Below are 19,918 nucleotides of genomic sequence, written 5' to 3' on the forward strand. Positions count from 1 at the left end.
GCCGCAACGAAAAAACGGGAGAAACAAAAGGCAATGGCAGAAGATGTCCTGAACATAACGACATGCACAGAAGCAGCAGACATTGAGCTGCCACAGAAAGAAATTTTCAGAATGCTACTTAGAGTTATACAGGATACAAGGGAAACAATAGAGAAAAAGGATGAAATGATAGAAAGGTAAAAGCCAAAAACCAAAGAGAAATACAGGAGCTTAGGGAGGAGATAACAAAAACCAGTAGCAGACTCACGGACTTTGAGAAGCGACTGGAGGAATCACAGAACCGCATCAGTGACTTGGAGGACATCCAAGCAGACTTTAACAAATGCGAAAAAAAAATCTAATAAGATCATCAAAGAAGCTGAAGAAAACTCAAGAGCTATGTCTGATGCTATGAAGTGGAACAACATTAGAATTATTGGCTTACCGGAGGAAGACACAACAAAGAAGTCATCTGCAACAATAGTGAGAGAATTCTTGGAGGAAAGCTTCCCCAGCTTAATGAATGAAAATCAGGCAACCATTCAGCAGGCTGAAATAATCCCTGCAAGACTGAGTCCCAAGAAGAAGTCACCAACGCACATAATAGTTAAACTATCCAACTTTGAGGAAAAGGAGAAAATCATGAGAGCAACTAGGGAAAAATAAGCAATCACATTTAAAGTTTCCAAATAAGAATATGCTTAGACCTATCAGCAGAAACTATGAAGAAGAGGCGATAGTAGAGTAATATATTCCAAAAATTTGAAGGAAAACAATGCAAACCCAAGAATACTCTACGCAGCTAAATTATCGATCAAGCTGGATGGAGAAGTAAGAGTCTTCCCAGACAAAGAAAAACTCAAATAATAAGTTAGAAGAAACCCAGCCCTACAAAAGATCCTTGCAGACCCAGAATGGGCAGAACAACACTCATCAAGCATAAATAAGAGACCACCACATAGAACAACCTCACCCAGAGGGCAAAAAAAGAGAAAACAGACCTCAAGATAGCATTGACTTAAATATAGAAAGACTTGAAAGGCTGCTGAGGTAAGCTTTAAACAAACAAACAAACAAAAAAAGACAAAAGGGGCATAGGGAAAAAGCTACGGTATACAAACATTCCTGGGTTGAGGACCAGGTAATATGGCAGGGCCTCTGGCAAAATAAAGGGATACATATAGTAGACAACAAAAAAGGAGGTGGGGAAAGGAAAAAAAAGAAAAAGGTAGCGGGGACACAGGGTACTAACCCACCCAAGGGGAGGGTATTGTTTGTGCCTCCACAGGGAAAGAGGGACCAGACTTCAACCCAGTACTCCAAGATGTGAATGCAACATGCCAGCATGGAGTAGAGAACCAGTGGAGAGGTCTGGGGGGCCGGTGCCAACACCAACTACTAAGTAGACACCTGCCCCTCCCCTCAGAAGAATTTATTTCAAAGGACAGCACTGAATCTACAGCTCTGGAAGAGGGACATATTTGATCAGAGCACACGGGAGCAGATAAAGGGGGAGGAGGAGAGAGTGGAACACATCATGGCCCACTAGGCCAGGAGGTCAATGTTCCCAATTAGAGCAGCCAGTTGACAGAGAAGACCACATGGCCGGCCCCACTATAAGACATGATGTCCCTCACTGACCCATAGCCCTACAGGGGTAACACCAGAGACACAGTGTGGGAATTGTACCCGACTGGATCCTGCCACACCGAGGCAAAACATTAAGAAGGTGCAACAGAACAGCAAGGGAATGGAGCGGCGAGGTCCCCAGGGAATGCTAAAGGTGGATTTTTGGGCCAGGGCATGGTGCCCCACAAGAATGGACTGCAAAACACTCGTAAAGGCCAACAAACAATTCTTGAACTAACCACAAACTTTTCTTTCTTGTTGTGTTTTTGTCACTGTTTTGTTGTATATTATTGCTTGGTTGTGCTCTGTCTTTGTTTTGTGCATGTTATTATCTTTGCAGGTCTGTCTAACTAAGATAGACTGAATGAAGAATTGGAGGAGAAAACAACGGGACTGTTACTTCTGTGGGGACATGGGAGATTGGGAGGTGGGAAGAAAGGTAGTGGTGTTAATAAACCCAGCGACAAGGGAAAAACAAGTGATCCAAATCGGTGATGAGGAGGGTGTGGGAGGCCTGGTTGGGCATGATTAAGGGTAATGTAACTAAGAGGTATTGCTGAAACCCTGGAGGGGACTGAGCATGATAGTGGGACAGGAGGGAAGTCAAAGGAAATAGAGGAAAGAGCTGGGGGCAGAGGGAATTTATAGAGGTCTAGATAAAGACATGTACATATGCAAATATGTAAATGAGGATGGGAAAATAGATCTATGTGCATATATTTATAGGGTTAGTATTAAGGTAGCAGAGGGACATTGGACCTCCACTCAAGCACTCCCTCAATACAAGAATACTTTCTTCTACTAAATTGGCATTCTATGATGCTCACCTATGTGACACAACTGCTGAAGACAAAGTAGGTGAACAACTAAATGCGGTGAAGAAAGCTGATGGTTCCCGGCTATTAAAAGATATAGTGTCTGGGGTCTTAAAGGCTTGAAGGTAAAAAAGCGGCCATCTAGCTCAGAAGCAACAAAGCCCACATGGAAGAAACACACCAGCCTGTGTGATCACAAGGTGTCAAGGGATCAGGTATCAGGCATCATCAGAACAAACAATCTTACCATAGTGAATGAGCGGAGGAGTGTAGAGTGGAGACCCAAAGCCCATTTGTAGGCCACTGGACATCCTCTTACAGAAGGGTCTTGGGGAGGAGATGAGCCAGTCAGGGTGCAATGTAGCAACGATGAAAAATACAACTTTCCTCTAGTTCCTAAATTCTTCCTCCCCTTCCCTCACTGTCATGATCCGAATCCTACCTTGCAAGTCTGACTAGACCAGAGGAGGTACACTGGTACAGATGGGAACTGGAAACAGGGAATTCAGGGCACATGATCCCCTCAGGACCAGTAGTGTGAGTGGCGATACTAGGAGGGAATAGGGAGGGTGGCTTGGAAAAGGGGAACCGATTACAAGGATATACATGTGACCTCCTCCCTGGGGGACATACAACAGAAAAAAAGTGGGTGAAGGGAGACGTGGGACAGAGCAAGATATGACAAACTAATAATTTATGAATTATCAAGGGTTCATGAGGGTGTGGGGAGTGAGGGGAAAAAATGAGGACCTGATGCCAGGGGCTTGGGTGGAGAGCAAGTGTTTTGAGAATGATGAAGGCAACAAATGTACAAATGGCTTTACCTAATTGATGTATGTATGGATTATGATATGTAGGGATCTTGATATGATTGAACTATGCATTGTATTTAATTGTATGATATGTGGATGAAGTGCCAATAAAACTGTTTAAGAAAAGAAAAGAAAAAAAAGAAATGCAGGTATCACCCAGCCTCACAGCAGGAGATCAGACCTAACAAACTTGCAAAAGGCCAGCCTCTGTTCTTGCTGCATTAAGTTTGACTAACCAAGTAAAGTCTCAGAAGCCCTCACAGCCGTTTGTTGACTCCAAAAAGCAGAAGCCTCTTATTGAAAGAGTAACCCAGCAAGATTTAACCCAAGTAATCAAGGCATTCAAATAGGGAAAGCTAAAGCTGTTATCAAGCCAGACATTATTAAGAGTGGTACTGGGGGTCTACTACCTAAAAGAACTATAGGACATTTATTAGGAAAGTCCAACCTAAATTCTCAAAGTGTTCTGATTGTTGCTGGAATTATTGATCAAGATTATGAAGAAGAAATTAGGGCAGTGATTAAATCTGATGTATCGTGGTTTATGAAGGAAGATCGCTTAAGCCAACTTTTGCTTCTTTTCACTTCTAGAAAATTTATGCCTATCAGGAAAGAGAACTTGAGAAATCTGAACACCCTTCAAATCATGTGGTCTTTTGGAATACTCTTGTAGGGAAAATACAGCGCCCCTACATGGAATTAGAAATTGGAAGAAAAAGTGTTTTCAAATCTAGATATGGGGTCATTTCCATAGGGAATTCATGAGGACCTAAGACCTGCCCATTAACTTCCTCTAAATCCAGCTTGGAGGGAATGAGAGACATTAACCAGATCAGAGTATTGCAAGATTGTAAAATCCTACAGTACAAGAAGCCTGAAGGGCAATACTGCTTAATTGAACCTGTAACCTTACTGGTACACTTAGAGAAAAAAATATCTGGTAAATTAGTTCAAGAAAAGCTGAACAAATTTATTAAGAATATTTTCAGTCTCTCAAATCATCTTGACAAATCCTGACTTGCTTTAGCCCTGGAGGACACAGAGGAACTACCCAGAGGACTTCCTATGCTGTATTCTTTACCGGAGCAGAGCACTAATTCTTTATTTGGTTGATGAATTTGAACCTCCAAATCTTCTGTTAACAAGTAAATATTTAATCACATATTATATATATATACACCAGAGCTCCATATGTGTTATGCGTGCTATTGTAAATCCCTGATAAGCATTCTTATAAAATTATTTTCTTTGTTCGTTATTTCCTTAATTTAGATTGATTTTGGAACAGCGACAAAATTTTTAATAACCAGCTTTCATATATTGTTAGGTGTCATCAGACTGGTTCCAGCACATTCACAACCAAACAAAACATCATAGCCCTATGCAGATTGGGCTGAACTGAAGTAGACCAGGGCCCTGCTTCCCTGCATGTCCCAGGAGGTCAGCAGCAGACAGCGCCAGATAAGATAACCGGTGAAACCAGATATTCTGGAGTCAAAGAAAGCCACAAGGAGTTGACAAGCAATTCTCGGAGTGTCCAGACCCTATAAGCTAGTTTCCATAATTGCCATACATACCTCACCACCGCTTTAAAAACCCCTGCCCCCTCCTGCTGAGGATGACTTTTTTGACCTGTTGTCCTAGGTCAGGGAACCTTGTCCAGGAGCTTCCCCCTAAAAATGATTTTTTTTCCTGCTCTCCCTTGTTCTGTCAGTTATGTCTGTCCGTCTCCCTGTACCTCAGTTTCAACTTTACATTTGGTGCCCAAACCTGGGAGAGGTATGGACACGGGCTCCAAACCTTCCTGCCCTGCTTTGGCTGGACGTAGCCCACCCCTCCTTTCCCCTGGAACCTCGGGAGCCTGTCTGAATGCGCGTCTTCTGGTCAGTATCTTTGTGTATAAGTTCATTTTGTCTCATTTATCCTGTTTGTCTTTCCAGACACTGAGGACAAGCACACTCATATGGGAACATAGAGTCCCCATTTTTTTCTGGGGTGCCATGGAAGGGGTTTTTAACTTCTACTCTAGTACTAAGAGGAGCTGGAAATAACTGCCTTTCCCCAAAGGGGTGCGATAATAAAGACAGTCATGTGGCCTCCAGCCTTTTGTCTCTGTGTCTACTTGCTGGGATTTCTGCCACTAACAGGACTCCTGGCTCTGGGCCTGGCTGGCCCTGTGCCTTCAGATACTTGTTTGTGATTTGCGTTTGCAGTTCTGCGGTGCTTTCTCTAAGATTTTCTGCTTCCCCTTCCTCTCACCCCAAATAAAGGCCTCTGACCGACCTCCATTTTACTGGCCATAAAGCCAGGCCCCTTGCCCTTTTCAGCTTGCACTGTGTCTCTGTCTGATTCAAGGTCCCTGTATGCTTACGAAAGCCGCAGGCCTGTACCAGGGAACCTTCCTGTTCTGGAGAGTCCGGGACTCTCCCCTGGGTCCCTAACTCTGATCAGGATGCCCTCAGGGTTACTGGACCACTTTCTGACTGACAGGTACTAACTGGGCTACCCTTCTCCTCTGTCTGTACCCCCTACAGTTTGAGACACCATGGGAAGTCCTCTGCCTGCGTCCACTAAGGACAGTTCTTTGGGGTGCCTACAGGGCAACCTTACTGAATTGGGTTTGTCTCCTAAACACCTGCTTTGCCCTAAGCGCCTAGGCTTTTTCTGTAACCCAGCTTTACCTCAATACTGATTGGACAATGAGTTGAGCTAGCCAGAAAATAACACTTTTGATGCTAACATGCTCAACCTCGACAATTTTTGTCAGCAAACTCACAAGTGGTCAGAAATCCCATATGTTCAGATCTTTTTATTTATTCACTCTCATCCCTCTCTACTACCTGTCACCCTTCTCAAACTCACAAGTGGTCAGAAGTCCCATATGTTCAGGTCTTTTTATTTCTTCACTTTCAACCCTCTCTACTACCTGTCACCTTTCTCAAGTTCTCTCAGCCAAACACTCTCATAATCAGGCCCCTGACAGTACTCCCCTTGTCATCCTCCTAACCCCTTGATTCCTTCTCTGTGCTCCCAGTAAGGTCTCATCCACATTCTGGGTACCCCTCACCATCACTTCCCTCCACTATCCCCTCAACTCCCAAAGGCTGAGGCGACTGTGCCTCGGACACCCGTCCCCTTCCCTGAGCCAGACCCTTCAGACTCCTTGGTCTCTCTCTCTCTCTCTCCCCTTCTCAGTCCCCTCCCTGCTCAGCCTCCTCTGAGCCAACACCCACAGCTTCTAACAAACCTCTCCCAGATAGGGATGCAGAGCACAAATCCGTGGTCTCTGCCCTGAGAACGGCAGGAGGGAAGGGTCAGAAAGCTCTGGGAAGTAACAACTTCAATCGCCCGCTGCACTTTTGATTTAAATATTCTCTGAAATCTCAACAATTTCACAAATAGTCCAAAGATTCCTATGTCCAAGCCTTCTTTTCTCTGTGCTCCCATCCCTTTCTCTGTGTTTCCTGCTCTTTTTCCCAAATTCTCTTGACTGAAGAAAATTCCTCCTCTCCTCTTGCTTCTGCCCCTCCCCTCTCGTGTCTACCTTTTCAGACCTGCTTGAACACCTTGTCTGCTCTCCTATCGCCCCCCTCCCTATTCTGGCCAATCCGGAGGCCCCCCCCACCCCCCGCATCCTCTTCTCCGAATCTGCCGCCCCCACCCCTGGAGGAATCCGAGTCAGCACTCAACTCTCCAGTTAGTAAGCAGGCGCGATTGCAGTGCCCCCTCCTCCTTTGTCCACTCCAGAACGTGGCCAGGGCTGAGGGTGTGGTACAGATTCATGTTCCCTTCTTTCTCACTGATCTATCTCAGATGGAAAAATGTTTAACCTCCTTTTCTGATGATCCCACTACCTATATTAAGGAGTTTCAATATTTAACTCAAGCTTATGATTTGTCCTGGCATAATATTTTTGGAAAGGCGTATTTCTTGCCGCTCAGGTTCATTTGACCAACCCTGACCTAAGCGGTTCCCAGACAAGAATCTGGTTGGGTTTATCAAATTGACAATCAAGCAGGGAGGGACAGACATGCGCACCGTGATAAAATGCTGCAGTGTGTCCTGACTGGGCTTCAGGCCATTTCCCTTAAAGGGGTCAATTTTAATAAACTTAGGGAGATCACGCAAAAGCCTGATGAAAATCCAGCCACCCTTTAAGCTACTTACCTGATGCTTTAACCTAGTATCCCCACTTAAATCCAGCTTCCCCAGCTGGGACTATGGTCCTCGCTACCCATTTTATTACCCAGTCAGAGGCAGATTTTCGAAAAAAAGCTTAAAAAGGCAGAGCAAGGCCCTCAAACCCCAGTCCAAGATTTAGTGAACATAGCATTCAAAGTTTCTAAGGGCCATGAGGAGCAGGCAGAGTCAGCCTGTGATGCCTGGTTCCAGCAGAAGGTACACTTTCAAACCCAAGCCTTAGTAGCAGCCCTGTGGGCCGGCGATCCCCCAAGGCCCCAGAGAAGCAGCGTGGGGCAGGAGTGTATGGGAATGACTGCCACCTGGGGCCTGCTTCAAGCGCTGAGAAGAAGGGCCCGATCATGGGAGCGCCCAGGCCTAGAGCTCCAACCAAACCCTGGCCAGCATGCAGTCAAAGCGGACACTGGAAGTCTGACTGTCCTTGGAAAAGTGACAGGCCCTTTGCATCTGCACTCAGGGGGACTGCCCTTCCAATTCTTTATCCGCTGTTGGCCCACTGGTATTGATGAAGTCTGAGGAGACCCTAAATGGGACCCCCCCCTCCCCATCACCCTTGCCAAGCCTAGGGTATTCCTCAAGGTATCAGGTGAGGAAATGTCCTTCTTAAATAGAAGCTACCTTTCCTGACCTGCCCTCATTTTCAGGGCTAGGCAGGCCTTCTTCAATTTCGGTCATGGATATTGATGGCAAGCCGACCTGCCCCAGGGGTACTGGCCCTTTACTCCTTCCTTCCTTATAATCCCTTTGTGCCTGATCTCTCTGTCGGGAAGAGACATTTTAAAGGCCTTCTTACACCTTACTTCTGGTCCCACAGCACCTCTGATCCTTCCCCTTCTTTCATCCAAACCTGGAAGAACCGGCTCTATAGGCCTCATTGCTTCTGATGTTTACCCATCATACGATGCCTACTTTCTAACAACCTCATTACTCCTACCTACTCTCCTCTTAATACTCGGATATTACCAGTAAAGAAACCAAACTGTACTTATCATTTGATCCAGGACCTGAGCCTCATTAACGAAGCTGCTATCCCCAGTCACCCGTTAGTTCCTGACCCCTATCCTCTCTTGTCCCACATTGCCCCCTCCACTATGCCTGTGCCTCTTTCACCGTCCCTCTTAACCCAGCTGGTCAGCATTCATTTGCCTTTACCTGCAGCCCCTCCTGAAACAGCTCTAAAGCAGACACAGCCCAACTTCTCTCTCCCTCCAAGGCACTATTATCTCATTCCTCGGTTATCCACTCAGGCCTGTGCCTCACTCCCACCACTCAGGGTTTAACTCTAAATAGAGGCTGGGTCAGAAAAGACCTCTAACCACCAGCTTCAGCTGAACAAGCATAGTTGCTCCCACCCAAAGATCGAGAAGAGCAGCATTTCCTAATCCATCCCAGTCTCTCTAGCCTCTCTGCCGTGACAAGCTCAAGAGCGCAGTTATCATGGTAATAAATCGGGGCTAGTAAGGCAATGCATAGCTGCATTCCTACTTGTCCTGGTAAGCCTTACTTTTACTTCCTCCCTGGCAGCAGCAAGGATTTCTAGTAAAGCAATGAAGCATAGCATTCTCCAAACACAAAACTTTAACAAGACCAACTAGTCATGAACTCCACCTCAGAGTCTCTCACCTCCTTACAGCAATAGCTTACATCCCTAGCACAGGTAACCCTTCAAAACTGTCGTGCATTCGATCTGTTAACAGGTGACAAAGAAGGTACATGCATGTTTCTAGGAGAAAAATGCTGTTACTATATTAAGGGAGTTGTTGAGCAAAATGTTAAGGTGTTCAAAACCATGGCTGAAGAGATCAAAAGTCGCCACTGAGGCAACACAGCAACCACTCCCTCGTTACAAAACCCTGTGAGATAGTTAAAGTTTATTGGACCAACCTGGCTGATAAACACATGTGGGGTTAATTGCAGGGTGCAGAGATAAATGGCTCAGTGAACCTCGCCTTTCTAGTTCTCGGATCTCTTGCTTTATGATGGTCGGACCAGGGTGCAGCTGCCTTAGCCAGTCCCTGCTTCAGCTGACAAGGCTCACTTCCTGCAAGATATCCCCAAGGAAAGCAGCATGGACCTACCCCCATGCAGCCCTGGGTGCTGGAGCACCCGTGTGGAAATCCCAGCTAGCGCTGAGATGCTTAGACGCTCACTGATTTCACTTTCCTCCTTCAGTCAGCATCATTGCATGTGTTTTGTGGGATGGAGGAGGGCTTTGTGGATTGGTGTTGGACATATGAGCTAATGTTGGACTTGTGGGCTTAGACAGCACTGAGTTGGGATGTTTTCTTGATGTGCACTTACCCTTTGTATAAAACTCTCTTATACATAGGGTTTATGTGAATTTGTTTCTCTAATGTACCCAGACTAACATATCCCATTATATCCTGGTTCATCCCCCTAATAGGACCCCTAGTAATAATTTGCTTGCTGTTACTTTTAGCCCCGTCTTTTTAAGTTCATTCAAGAATGAATGAGAGACATCTCCAATCTAACTGTTAACCAACTCTTGTTACATCCTTACAGTTCCCTACCTACTAATGCTGGTCCAAACCATTCCAGACCATGGCGCCCCCCCACCCCCCCACCTTTTCCATCGCCCGGTACCAGCAGGAAGTAGTCATATCAGATGTTGAAGCCCCCTTTATCACTAAAAAGGCTGGAGTGATTGGGTTAAGCTGAAGCAGGCCAGAGCCTCGCTTCCCTGCATGCCCCCCGAGGTCAGCAGCAGACCCCACGAGATAAGATAATCAGTGAAACCAGATGCTCTGGGTTTAAAGAAATCCTCAAGGATTCGACAGGCAATTCTTGTAGTGTCCAGACCCCATATGCTAGTTGCCATTATTGCCATACATTCCTCACCACCCCTTTCACACACACCCCCACCCCGCCCTGCTGCTGAGCATGACTTCTCTGACCTGTTGGCCTAGATCTTGAAACCTCATCCAGGAGCTCCTTCTAATAAAGCTATTTCTGTTCTCCCTTGTCCTGTCATTTATGTCTGTCTGTCTCCCTGTGCTGCACTTTCATCTTTATATATGCCATTGTTATAGTTGGTGCAATGCTTGAACCCTTTTCTGTAGTCACTGTATCAATCCATCTTCATGAGGGTCTTCTTTTTCTCTGACTCTCTAATTTAATAAACCTGATGTCATTCTCAAGCAACTAGTCTCTTTGGATATAATGTCTAAAGTCTTCCCACCCTGGCTTCTATGTAGCATTCTGACTGTACTTCTTCCTAGACAGATTGGCTCTTTCTTTGGCCAATCCATGCAATGTTCAGTACTTTTTGCCATAATTCAAATGTATCAATTGTTCTTTGGACTTCCTAACTGTGCTTTTTGCATGCATATGAGGTGATGGAAAACACTAGCTTAGATTAGGCACACCTAAGTTCTTAAGGTGACCTCTTTGTTTTTACTACTTTAAAGAGATATTTTAATATGCTATTTAACAGCATATTTGTGCCACCTTTACACCTTTAGAGTGGCTTCTTAATGGTTATAGTTTGGCACAGTGGGCTCAAATATAATATTAACTGTGAAGATGGTGCAGGTAAAGGTACCACTCCCTTCTGTTTACTGCATATACTGTATAAGAATTTAAATTTTGAGCACTTGGTTTGTAGAAGGCTGTACTTCACAGTGAGAGCCCTAAATCTATTTTGAATCTTGACATAAATTCATCCTCCATTGAGTTCTAAACAGTGATTTTCTAACTCATTCATTAAAAAAAATTTATGTTGTCTATTTATCTCTTGACAAATCAACCAAATACATATGATTAATTGGCTGGTCATTCTTTTTAAGTCATTTTCTAGGTACTGTGGAGTAGCAGTGAATAAAATCCACAATTTTCAAAGAATAAAAGTGTTGTGACAACACAAAGACTAAAAGGCACTTTCAATTACGAAAGTCAACAAATTTTTAATAGACATGACAATGTTTGAATTAAATTTTGCAGAATAGATTTGTAAAATTAAAATTTATATTGGGCTGAGAAAAATATTCTCAGGGAAAAAAATCAGAAAAACTAAATGAATGAATACAGGATATCTACGCATCTCTGTGGAATAGGTAACAGGATATTAATTGGTGGCTAAATGGGTAGTACATTCATTTTATCTCATGGGCACAGCCACGATTTTGGATCTGAAAGAAGCATCATCTCTAAATTTAAAGGAAAGACAGCAAGAAAGAGAAAGAAAAAGGATTATAACAAAACAAAGGCATGGGAGACTACATCTAGGGGCATTAATCAGAAGGCTGTACTTTCAGTGACCAAACGGTGGCTATTTTAGGGGCCTGTGATGTAGGTTGGTAATAGGATTAAAAAGTTGAATAAGATCGAAAGTCATAAGTCTTGGGTTCCTAATGAAAAAGACATTTAAGACAATTTCAGAACATCTTAACCACTTTAATAATTGTAGCTTTAATCCTTCTTTTCTTTCATTTTTTCCCTTCTGGTGTTTCTCCTTATTCCACTGGATGAACACTACTGTGTTCTAGACACCGTGGAGAATACAAAGATGACTAAGACAGAGATCTTCTCCTTGAAGCATTTACAGGCTGCAAAAGCAGTACTTGAGATAAGAGTCCTTGGGAGCTGGAGAATACATAAGAGCCTTAGCTGCAAGGCCAATCCATCAGCCCAGAAACCAAACGCCACCTTAGAAAGCTACCAAATGCCTGATAACTGGATTCTTAGTCAATAGCGCCCAAGGTGGTTCCCAGTCACCTCCCCAAATCCTTGGAGTTTTGTTAAAGGTCAATTATCAAGGTAACTCCAAAGCCATTAGGAGACTATATATATATATATATATATATATATATATATATATATATATATATATATATATATATATATATATATATTCCATATTATAGTATATATTCTCTCTATCTCTATCACTATCTCTATCTCATCTATATCTATACACACACACGTGTTGGCTATATCTGTTTGTGTTATTGCCATCCAATGGAGCTTCCCATTGCATTAAACTAAAGAAAGGGATCCCCACATTATAAATCACAGAAATAATAACCTAGGCTGTTGCTTTAGAGTTCCTGTTATAGTTAGTTCTTTTTGTACCAACATGGCTCCCATAGAAACATGCGGGAGGGGTTAAGCCTGCCATTCGGGTCGCAGCTTGATTGGAGGGCAACCGAGATAAATGGCTCTCTGGAGGATGGCCTCCCTCTTCTTTGCTCGGATTCACCTTCCTGCTGACTGCCACTTTGAACCCCCCTGATGTCAGCTAGAGCCCTGGAGATGCCTCCACTAACATTGGATCCTCAAGACTTTTCACCCATTGGCCTGTGATCTTCCTGCATTCTGCATCATTGCATGTGGCTACATGAGTGTGATGAGGAATTTATGGACTAGTATCAGACTTATGGGCTAGTACCAGACTTGATCTGGCCTGGTATGGGATGTTTTCTTAATACACAATTATTCTTTGATATAAAGCTCTTTGTTATATGTGTGTCCCTGGATTTATTTCTCAAGTCAGCCTGGTGTAACAGCTCCCTATCAAAACTGAGATTTCCATTTGAACAAGGTGATACTGGCAATTAAATACATATTTCCTGAACCTCCATCTGCCAGGGGAGTTTCTCATTTAAATTCATGTTAAAAATTGGCTACTGTGGCCAGTCAGCGTGCAGTGCAACAACAATGAAACATACAACTTTCCTCTAATTCTTAAATGCTTCTCCTCCCCCCCCTACTATCATGGTCCCAATTCTACCTTACAAATCCGGCTAGACCAGAGGATGTACACGAGGACAGATAGGAACTGGAAACACAGGGAATCCAGGATAGAGGATCCCGTCAGGACCAGTGGTGAGAGTGGTGATAGCAGAGGGTGGAGGGAAGGTGAGGTAGAAAGGGGGAATCCATGATAAGGGTTTTCATATAACCTCCTCCCTGGGGGGTGGGCAATAGAAAAGTGGGTGAGGGAGGCATCGAACAGTGTAAGAGATGACAAAATAATAATAATTTATAAATTATCAAGGGTTCATGAGGGAGTAGGGCACATGGAGGGAGGGGGAAAATGAGGAGCTGATACTAAGGGCTAAGTGGAGAGCAAATGTTTTCAGAATGCTGAGGGCAACAAATGTACAAATGTGCTTGACACAATGGATGGATGTATGGATTGTGATGAGTTGTATGAGCCCCCAATAAAATGTTTTTTAAAAAATTGGCCATTGCGATGGTTAAATTTTATATCAACTTGTATGTATGTGAAGGTAAGGATGGAGTCCCACGTGTTAATCAGTTCAGAGACTAATGATGTCTCCTTGGTGATTTGGTCTTTTAGTAAGAGATGCTGTGGAGAATTTCTCTTGTTCTTGCCTCTCTCCTTCCTGCTTCACTGGGTCCTGTGGCTCACACCTGGGGCGAGTGAGCCATATACCTGCCGGCCCTGGCAGTTGTGACACACTGCCATGTTCTTTGGCACCTTGGGTCTGTGCAGCCCTGCACCCACTGGCCTGTGAGCACCCAGATTCTCACTTCACCTTCCTCCATTGCTTCACCCACTGCTGGTTGTGTGTGTTTGATGGGTCTAGAGCTAGCTTCTGACCCATGAGCTTGAGTTGTACTGGGCTGGGCTGCTTTCTTGATATACGTTTTTTAAAGTACACGAGTATCGCTGATTTTTTTTCTCTAGGAAACTCAGCCTAACACAGTCACTAAAATAGAAACTGCACTTATGTGGACAGTGCAGCATGTCCCTGGTAACTTCAAATATGGGTTCAAACAAGAGTTGCTTTCTAGTCTCTGGCGGCCTGGCCGAAAAAGGAAAAAGCAAGTTAAGAAGCTTTCTGAACATAAACTCCTTTCTAACTTTTTCAAAAATTCCTTTGGCTCATAACCACCATTTCCAAATGTCCTATATTTGAGCTTAAATTCTGAACTCTAGGTCCTCAGGAGGTTACAGCGGGAGCCCTACGTTTATTTTGAGTCAACATTAACTCAGTCTCCATTGGATTCTTTCTGACCATCAGCCAATAAGGTTAAAAAAAATCACCTTTTCCATCAGCCAGAGTATATTTGGAAGCAACTCGCCTGTATGTGCCCTTCGTTGAAATTGGGGTATAAGCGCCATATGATCACTAGTCACAACTCCACTAAGGTAGTTGGAAGGTTTGAGAACTCATGCTGTATATTTCCCGTCCTGTATTAGTGTACTTTCCCCTGCTCAAATCCCTTTCCACTCCACAGTTCAGTCTGGGCCATATCTATTGCCAGTTATGGTTTTGTGATGCAGTTCCTTTGCTCACATCTGGACCAGTAGGATAAACTGGTCCATGATAAATGGAGAAAAGGCTGAAGGTGTCAAGGACTTTGTCTTGTTTGGATCCACAATCAGTGTTCAAGAAAGCACCAGCCAAGAGAGCAAGAGACTTTTTCATTTCTATAAATCTGCTGCACAAGATCTCTTTTAAAGTATTGCAAAGCAAGGAGGTGCAGTGGTTGCGAATCCACAAGGTATGCAAAACTACCAGCAATTCTGAGGGAGAAAGACCAGGCTTTCTACTCCCATAAAAATTTAAATCTCGGAAACCCCCCGGGGGGTGGTTCCCTGCTGTTCAATAGGGTTGTCACGGGGTTGGCATCTTCTCAGTGGCAGTGAGAAAATTGATATTATTTTGAAGACTGCGGTGCATCTGATCCAAGTAACGGCATTTTCAATCACTTTATATGCATGTGAAAGTTGATAATTGAATAAGGAAGACCAAAGAAGAGTCAATGCATTTGAATTATGGTGTTGGTAAAAATATTGAATGCATCATTGACAGGCAACAGAACGAGCAAGTCTGTCTTGGAAGAAGCATGGCTCGAATGCTCCTTAGAGGTGAGGATGGCGAGACTTAGAGAGACTTCATCTCCTGTCCCTTGGGCATGTTATCAGGAGAGACCAGTGCCTGGAGAAGGACCTTATTTTGTGTAAAATGGAGGCACAGGGTTAAAAAGGAAGACCAAGGACAGGGTGGGTTTGTACAGTGACTGCCACAATGAGCCTGCAGACACCATTATGAACTCACACTGATGGTCTCCCTCACCTAGATGCCTTGTCTTTGCCCTGTCCTTATTCAGTTAAATTAAAAAGGATGCTCCTGTACAATCAATTTGCAGTTGGAATCTTTTTAACCCCTGTAACTGTACATACCCTGAGGATTCTGGCAATGGATTGATGGAGACAGCTTCTTGTGCTAACCTTGACAATCACTAATGACTTGGAGCAGGGGCTATGGGCACACGGCATATAGTTAGTGTTCAGTCTTATGACCTGTAAAATGAGTATGTTACAGTGATGGAAACACTGGAATACTGTAGATATTTTAAATTAGTGACATGGATACATAGAAAAATTTAGAAGTGCCCATAATCAGATTTATTGAGGAATTGTCTGAGTAGTGGGATCAGAGACTGTTAGTTTCACATTGTTGCTTAGTATATATAATACATTTTAAATAGATTTTAACTTTGCTATTGAGAAGGAAGAATGACATTTAGCACTGTGATACAATGCAGTAATACAGTTTTGAGATAATACTCAAGAACCAAAAATATATTCATACTATTTGCCTTGTGATTTGGCCCAAATGACTTATCTTAAAGAAATAATTAAAAGCCACAAAACATTACATATTACGCTCTCCTCAATATTAAAAAGTTGCAAATAATATGAGGTAGAATTTAGTTTTATCACAGATGTTGCACCCCTAAAAGGGTATCTGTATGATTATAGGTCTATGCATGACATAGAAACAATTTTGGTATGAAATTTAGTAAAAAAAGTCAGTTACAGTGATCATAATTTTCAAGTGGGTGGGGATGTAAAGGAAATATGCAACATTGAAAATAATATATAAGGATTATGGTCCTCTTCTAGGTCAATGATCTTCCTTTCATGAACTTAAAAAAGCAGTAAATCCTGTCCCATGTTACCATTCACTCGTGACATGATTTTAGGTAAGGTAGTTAACCTCTGTGTACTTCAGGATTTGCTTGCTTGTCAAATGGGTTAATAAGACCTGCTGATGCCTGACCACACAGGGCCGTGTACAGGCAAAAGGAGATGACAGCGTTGAAGGTCTTTTTACATCAAAGTGTCCGGTGGTATTACCGTCACTATTATTTTAAAAAACATTAGCACCATCCTGTAGGTTAACATTGTGCGCTCCCTTTCAAATTAGGGTAAAATTACTTTAGGAATCTCATTACTTTGTAAAACTTTTCTACTTTCTAGTTTTATAGAATTATGAAATAGCAGGGCCAGAAAAAAAAAACAGAACTAATTTTGTCTAATTCTCTCGTTCAAAAATTGCAGTGACTGACATGAGTGCCAGGAAGTGATGCCGACACTGGCCCCCTTGCTCTCGCTGTTAGCTGTGCTCAGGCTGTCTGCAGCTCAAGGCGCAGAGTGCAGTGTGGAGCTGCTCCCCGATCGCGCAGGCTCCCGTCTTTCGGGAGCAGATTATCAGGCCTACCTTCTGCCGCGCATTGGGAACAGGGTGCCCTAATCGATGAGAAGGAACCCTGGTGGCTGGTGGCATTGGCATAGTGGATTTATGCATTGAGTTGTGAACCTGAAAGTCAGTGGTTCAAATCCATAACTCGGTTTGAGGCAGATAGATGAGACTTTCTGCTCTGTTAAAGATTTACAGCCTTGGACACGCAAAATGACAGTTCTACTCAGACCTGTAGGGTCTCTGTGAGCTGGAATCACTTAATGGCAGGGTTGAATTAAAAGAAAATTAAGTCGATGAGAGCTTACTTTATCCTATCCTCCCATTATTTACTGAGCTAGGTCTGGAAGCCATGTCTCTGGACTCTCAGGCTAGCTCGAACCCTCTCTTTCAATCACTAAGAAATTCAATCTCATCTACTAACTATGCCAAGCACTTCCAAGAATACTTTGGATTGAGTTCAGAGGAACTCTCATGAAAATGAAACATCCCATGTTTGGGAAGTACCTCAAGACTCGGTCTGATGCCTGATTGGATTTTGACACATCGCAGCTCTGGTGTTTTTCTTGGGCCTTTGCCAGTTTCTCCGCTGCAGCAATAGGGCATCCCGAGAGGCTGCAAATACAAAATGGGAATTTAATTGTCTTGTCTGAAATGGTTTCACAATACACTGATCCAATTACCACCTTCCACCTTCTCTCCCTTATTCCACACAAGAAGACTCGGAAGGGTGAGAGAGGAAGATCCTCAAATCTGCCCAGGGATTTCTTATAATATGAATTTGGAGAGGGAGGTTATCTTTCTTTTAGTCGGCAAAGAAATAATACATGTTTCTAGTTTGCAGGTTTTCCTTTTGATTTTCAGTTGACAATACTGACAGTACCACGTGTGAACGGTCCTAAATTCTTCCAAATTATAACCAGTTAAATTCAGTGTCATTTAAGATAAAATAAATTGGTTAAAATGTTAGAAGCAGGTTTCATTCTGTGATCACTCTCATGGCTCATAGCGTGTGCAGGATGACCTTTTAAGGTGCTCAAGAACGGCAATTAACTGATTGTTACCAGAAGATGGCGCTCTAAGCTGATTCTGTAAAAAATATTGACCCATAGGGCTTTTGCTTGTGTGTCTGACTGTAGGTTTGTTTTGTTTTGTTTTGTTTTTTTTACAGAAAGAAATGAAACCGGACAAGAAATCAGTAGAAGCTCTAGGACTGTAATAAAATGTTTGTTTGGAAATAAGTATTTCAACTTGGTATATTTGTAAGTGTCTAGTTTGACTCCTTTGTGTTTGAACTCATTGTTCATGAAATGATGTCTGCTCTGTGCATAGCTAGGTGTGTATCTGTACACCTGTAGAGGTACCCCGTCTGTGTGCAATGTCTTGAGATTATATCACTGGTTACATGTTACCTTAAACCATGCCAAACTATCATTTTCTTTTTCTGTAGAGTAAGCAGAGGAAAATTTCTGAAGGGGACAAAAGTTATGGTAAATTTCATTATAAAGTTAACACAAGTAACTAAACTCACCAGGCAGACAAGCAAAAGGGAAATCAATGTGAAAATTAGTTTCCACCACACAGGGGTGATGTTTTATGAGTTTGGGGAAGAAGATGACAATATAAACTAAGATAAATTTCAACAGAATCATTGTTTAGTTGCGAATAAAAAAAGTATCTGATGTGAACTGAAGATTATAAACCAGTTGGTAATGCTTATAAACTCTGAGACAGAAAAAATGAACTGGAATTTAGTGAGAACAAAAGTGTGACCCTTGGTTTACTCGTTTGCAGCAGTAACGCAATAGAAACCGCTGTACCTGACATGCCACCATCCCGAATGTTCTGCTGATCCACACTGTGGGACATCTGCTAGTGTCCGGATCATAACTTGACCGACACCAGGGGTCTCCACATATGTATAAGGGGCAGCCGGATTCAGTGATACACAATGTACAATAAAATTTTACTGTGTTCTAATTCTTATGAGTCACAGGAGTACAACCTCTTCTTCACCCCTGGAGGACAAACTACATCTTTACTGCCTTGATTATGTGGTATAACTGGTCATGGTGATAGTTTAGAAATGATACCAAGGATGGCACCTAGTAGGGGGACTGCGATCCCCTTATGACAAAATAGATGAGGCATCTGCAAACAAAATCAATCTGCAAGAAAGGAATCGAAGTGTTTACTTTTCCCATCCAATACATGACAGTACTCTTCATTCTTTAAAAATGACACACTTAGGACCATCTGTCTCCTTCGGCAAGAAAGAGATGTCACATGACTGAACACTCCATCAGAAGGGTTTGCCAGGAATGCCAGTGGTGGGAAACGCTTTCCCTCTAGCCTAGAATGCAGCCATGCGTTGCTTACCTTCGGTGAGAGTTCCTGTTGCTATTTACATGCCCTCGCCCTGTGCAGCCTGGAGTGGGACACTTGAGAACATTTTCATGCATGGCAAGAACTTGACAAGAAGAGGCAAAGAAAACAGCCCAGTATTAAAACACAGAAATGGTCAGAATACAAGAATAAGCAATCATCTTAACAAAGGCTGGGTTAGTTTACAACGGACAGTCCTACAAACATTTGTGATGGGCATGGCCAGGAAAACACATGTAGGAAAAAAAAGAGAATCCTGTTTTGACCTTACTCTCATTGACATGCAAAACAGGCTGTGCTAGAAGAGGCGGGTTATAGAGGTTAGAAAATGTAATAATTAAATTGCTTTAGATAGGATAGTGAAGCAAGGGGCTCCTGATATATTTTCTCCACATCAGCACTGAATATTGATTAGCCATGTAACATCATATAAATTGTTAATTTAAAAATGCCCAATCTTTGGAAGCACACAGAATTATGAAAGTGTAGTGGTCATGGATGGATAGAAGACCCTCAAACTTAGTTTAAAATAAAATAAATTTAAATGATATATTTTCCATGAAGGAATCAAGTAATTTCTTATTCTTAAATTGAATGTACAGAACAACAGTTTTTTACT

At 42.9% G+C, this 19,918-nt stretch overlaps 1 protein-coding gene across 5 annotated transcripts in view; it reads right to left on the bottom strand.

Moving 5' to 3' along the window:
* MYT1L (myelin transcription factor 1 like) overlaps positions 1 to 19,918 on the bottom strand; it is a 286,534-nt gene that overhangs the window by 150,094 nt on the left and 116,522 nt on the right. For all 5 annotated transcript variants that reach the window (XM_075555669.1, XM_075555668.1, XM_075555667.1 and 2 more), the window contains exons 7-8: positions 19,294 to 19,384; positions 17,422 to 17,529 (exon numbers count right to left, since the gene is read on the bottom strand). In XM_075555669.1, coding sequence (XP_075411784.1) covers positions 17,422 to 17,529; positions 19,294 to 19,384 — 199 coding nt within the window. The remainder of the gene's footprint in view (positions 1 to 17,421; positions 17,530 to 19,293; positions 19,385 to 19,918) is intronic.

This window comes from Tenrec ecaudatus, chromosome 8 (genome assembly GCF_050624435.1).
Source record: "Tenrec ecaudatus isolate mTenEca1 chromosome 8, mTenEca1.hap1, whole genome shotgun sequence".
Taxonomy (NCBI): Eukaryota; Metazoa; Chordata; class Mammalia; order Afrosoricida; family Tenrecidae; genus Tenrec; species Tenrec ecaudatus.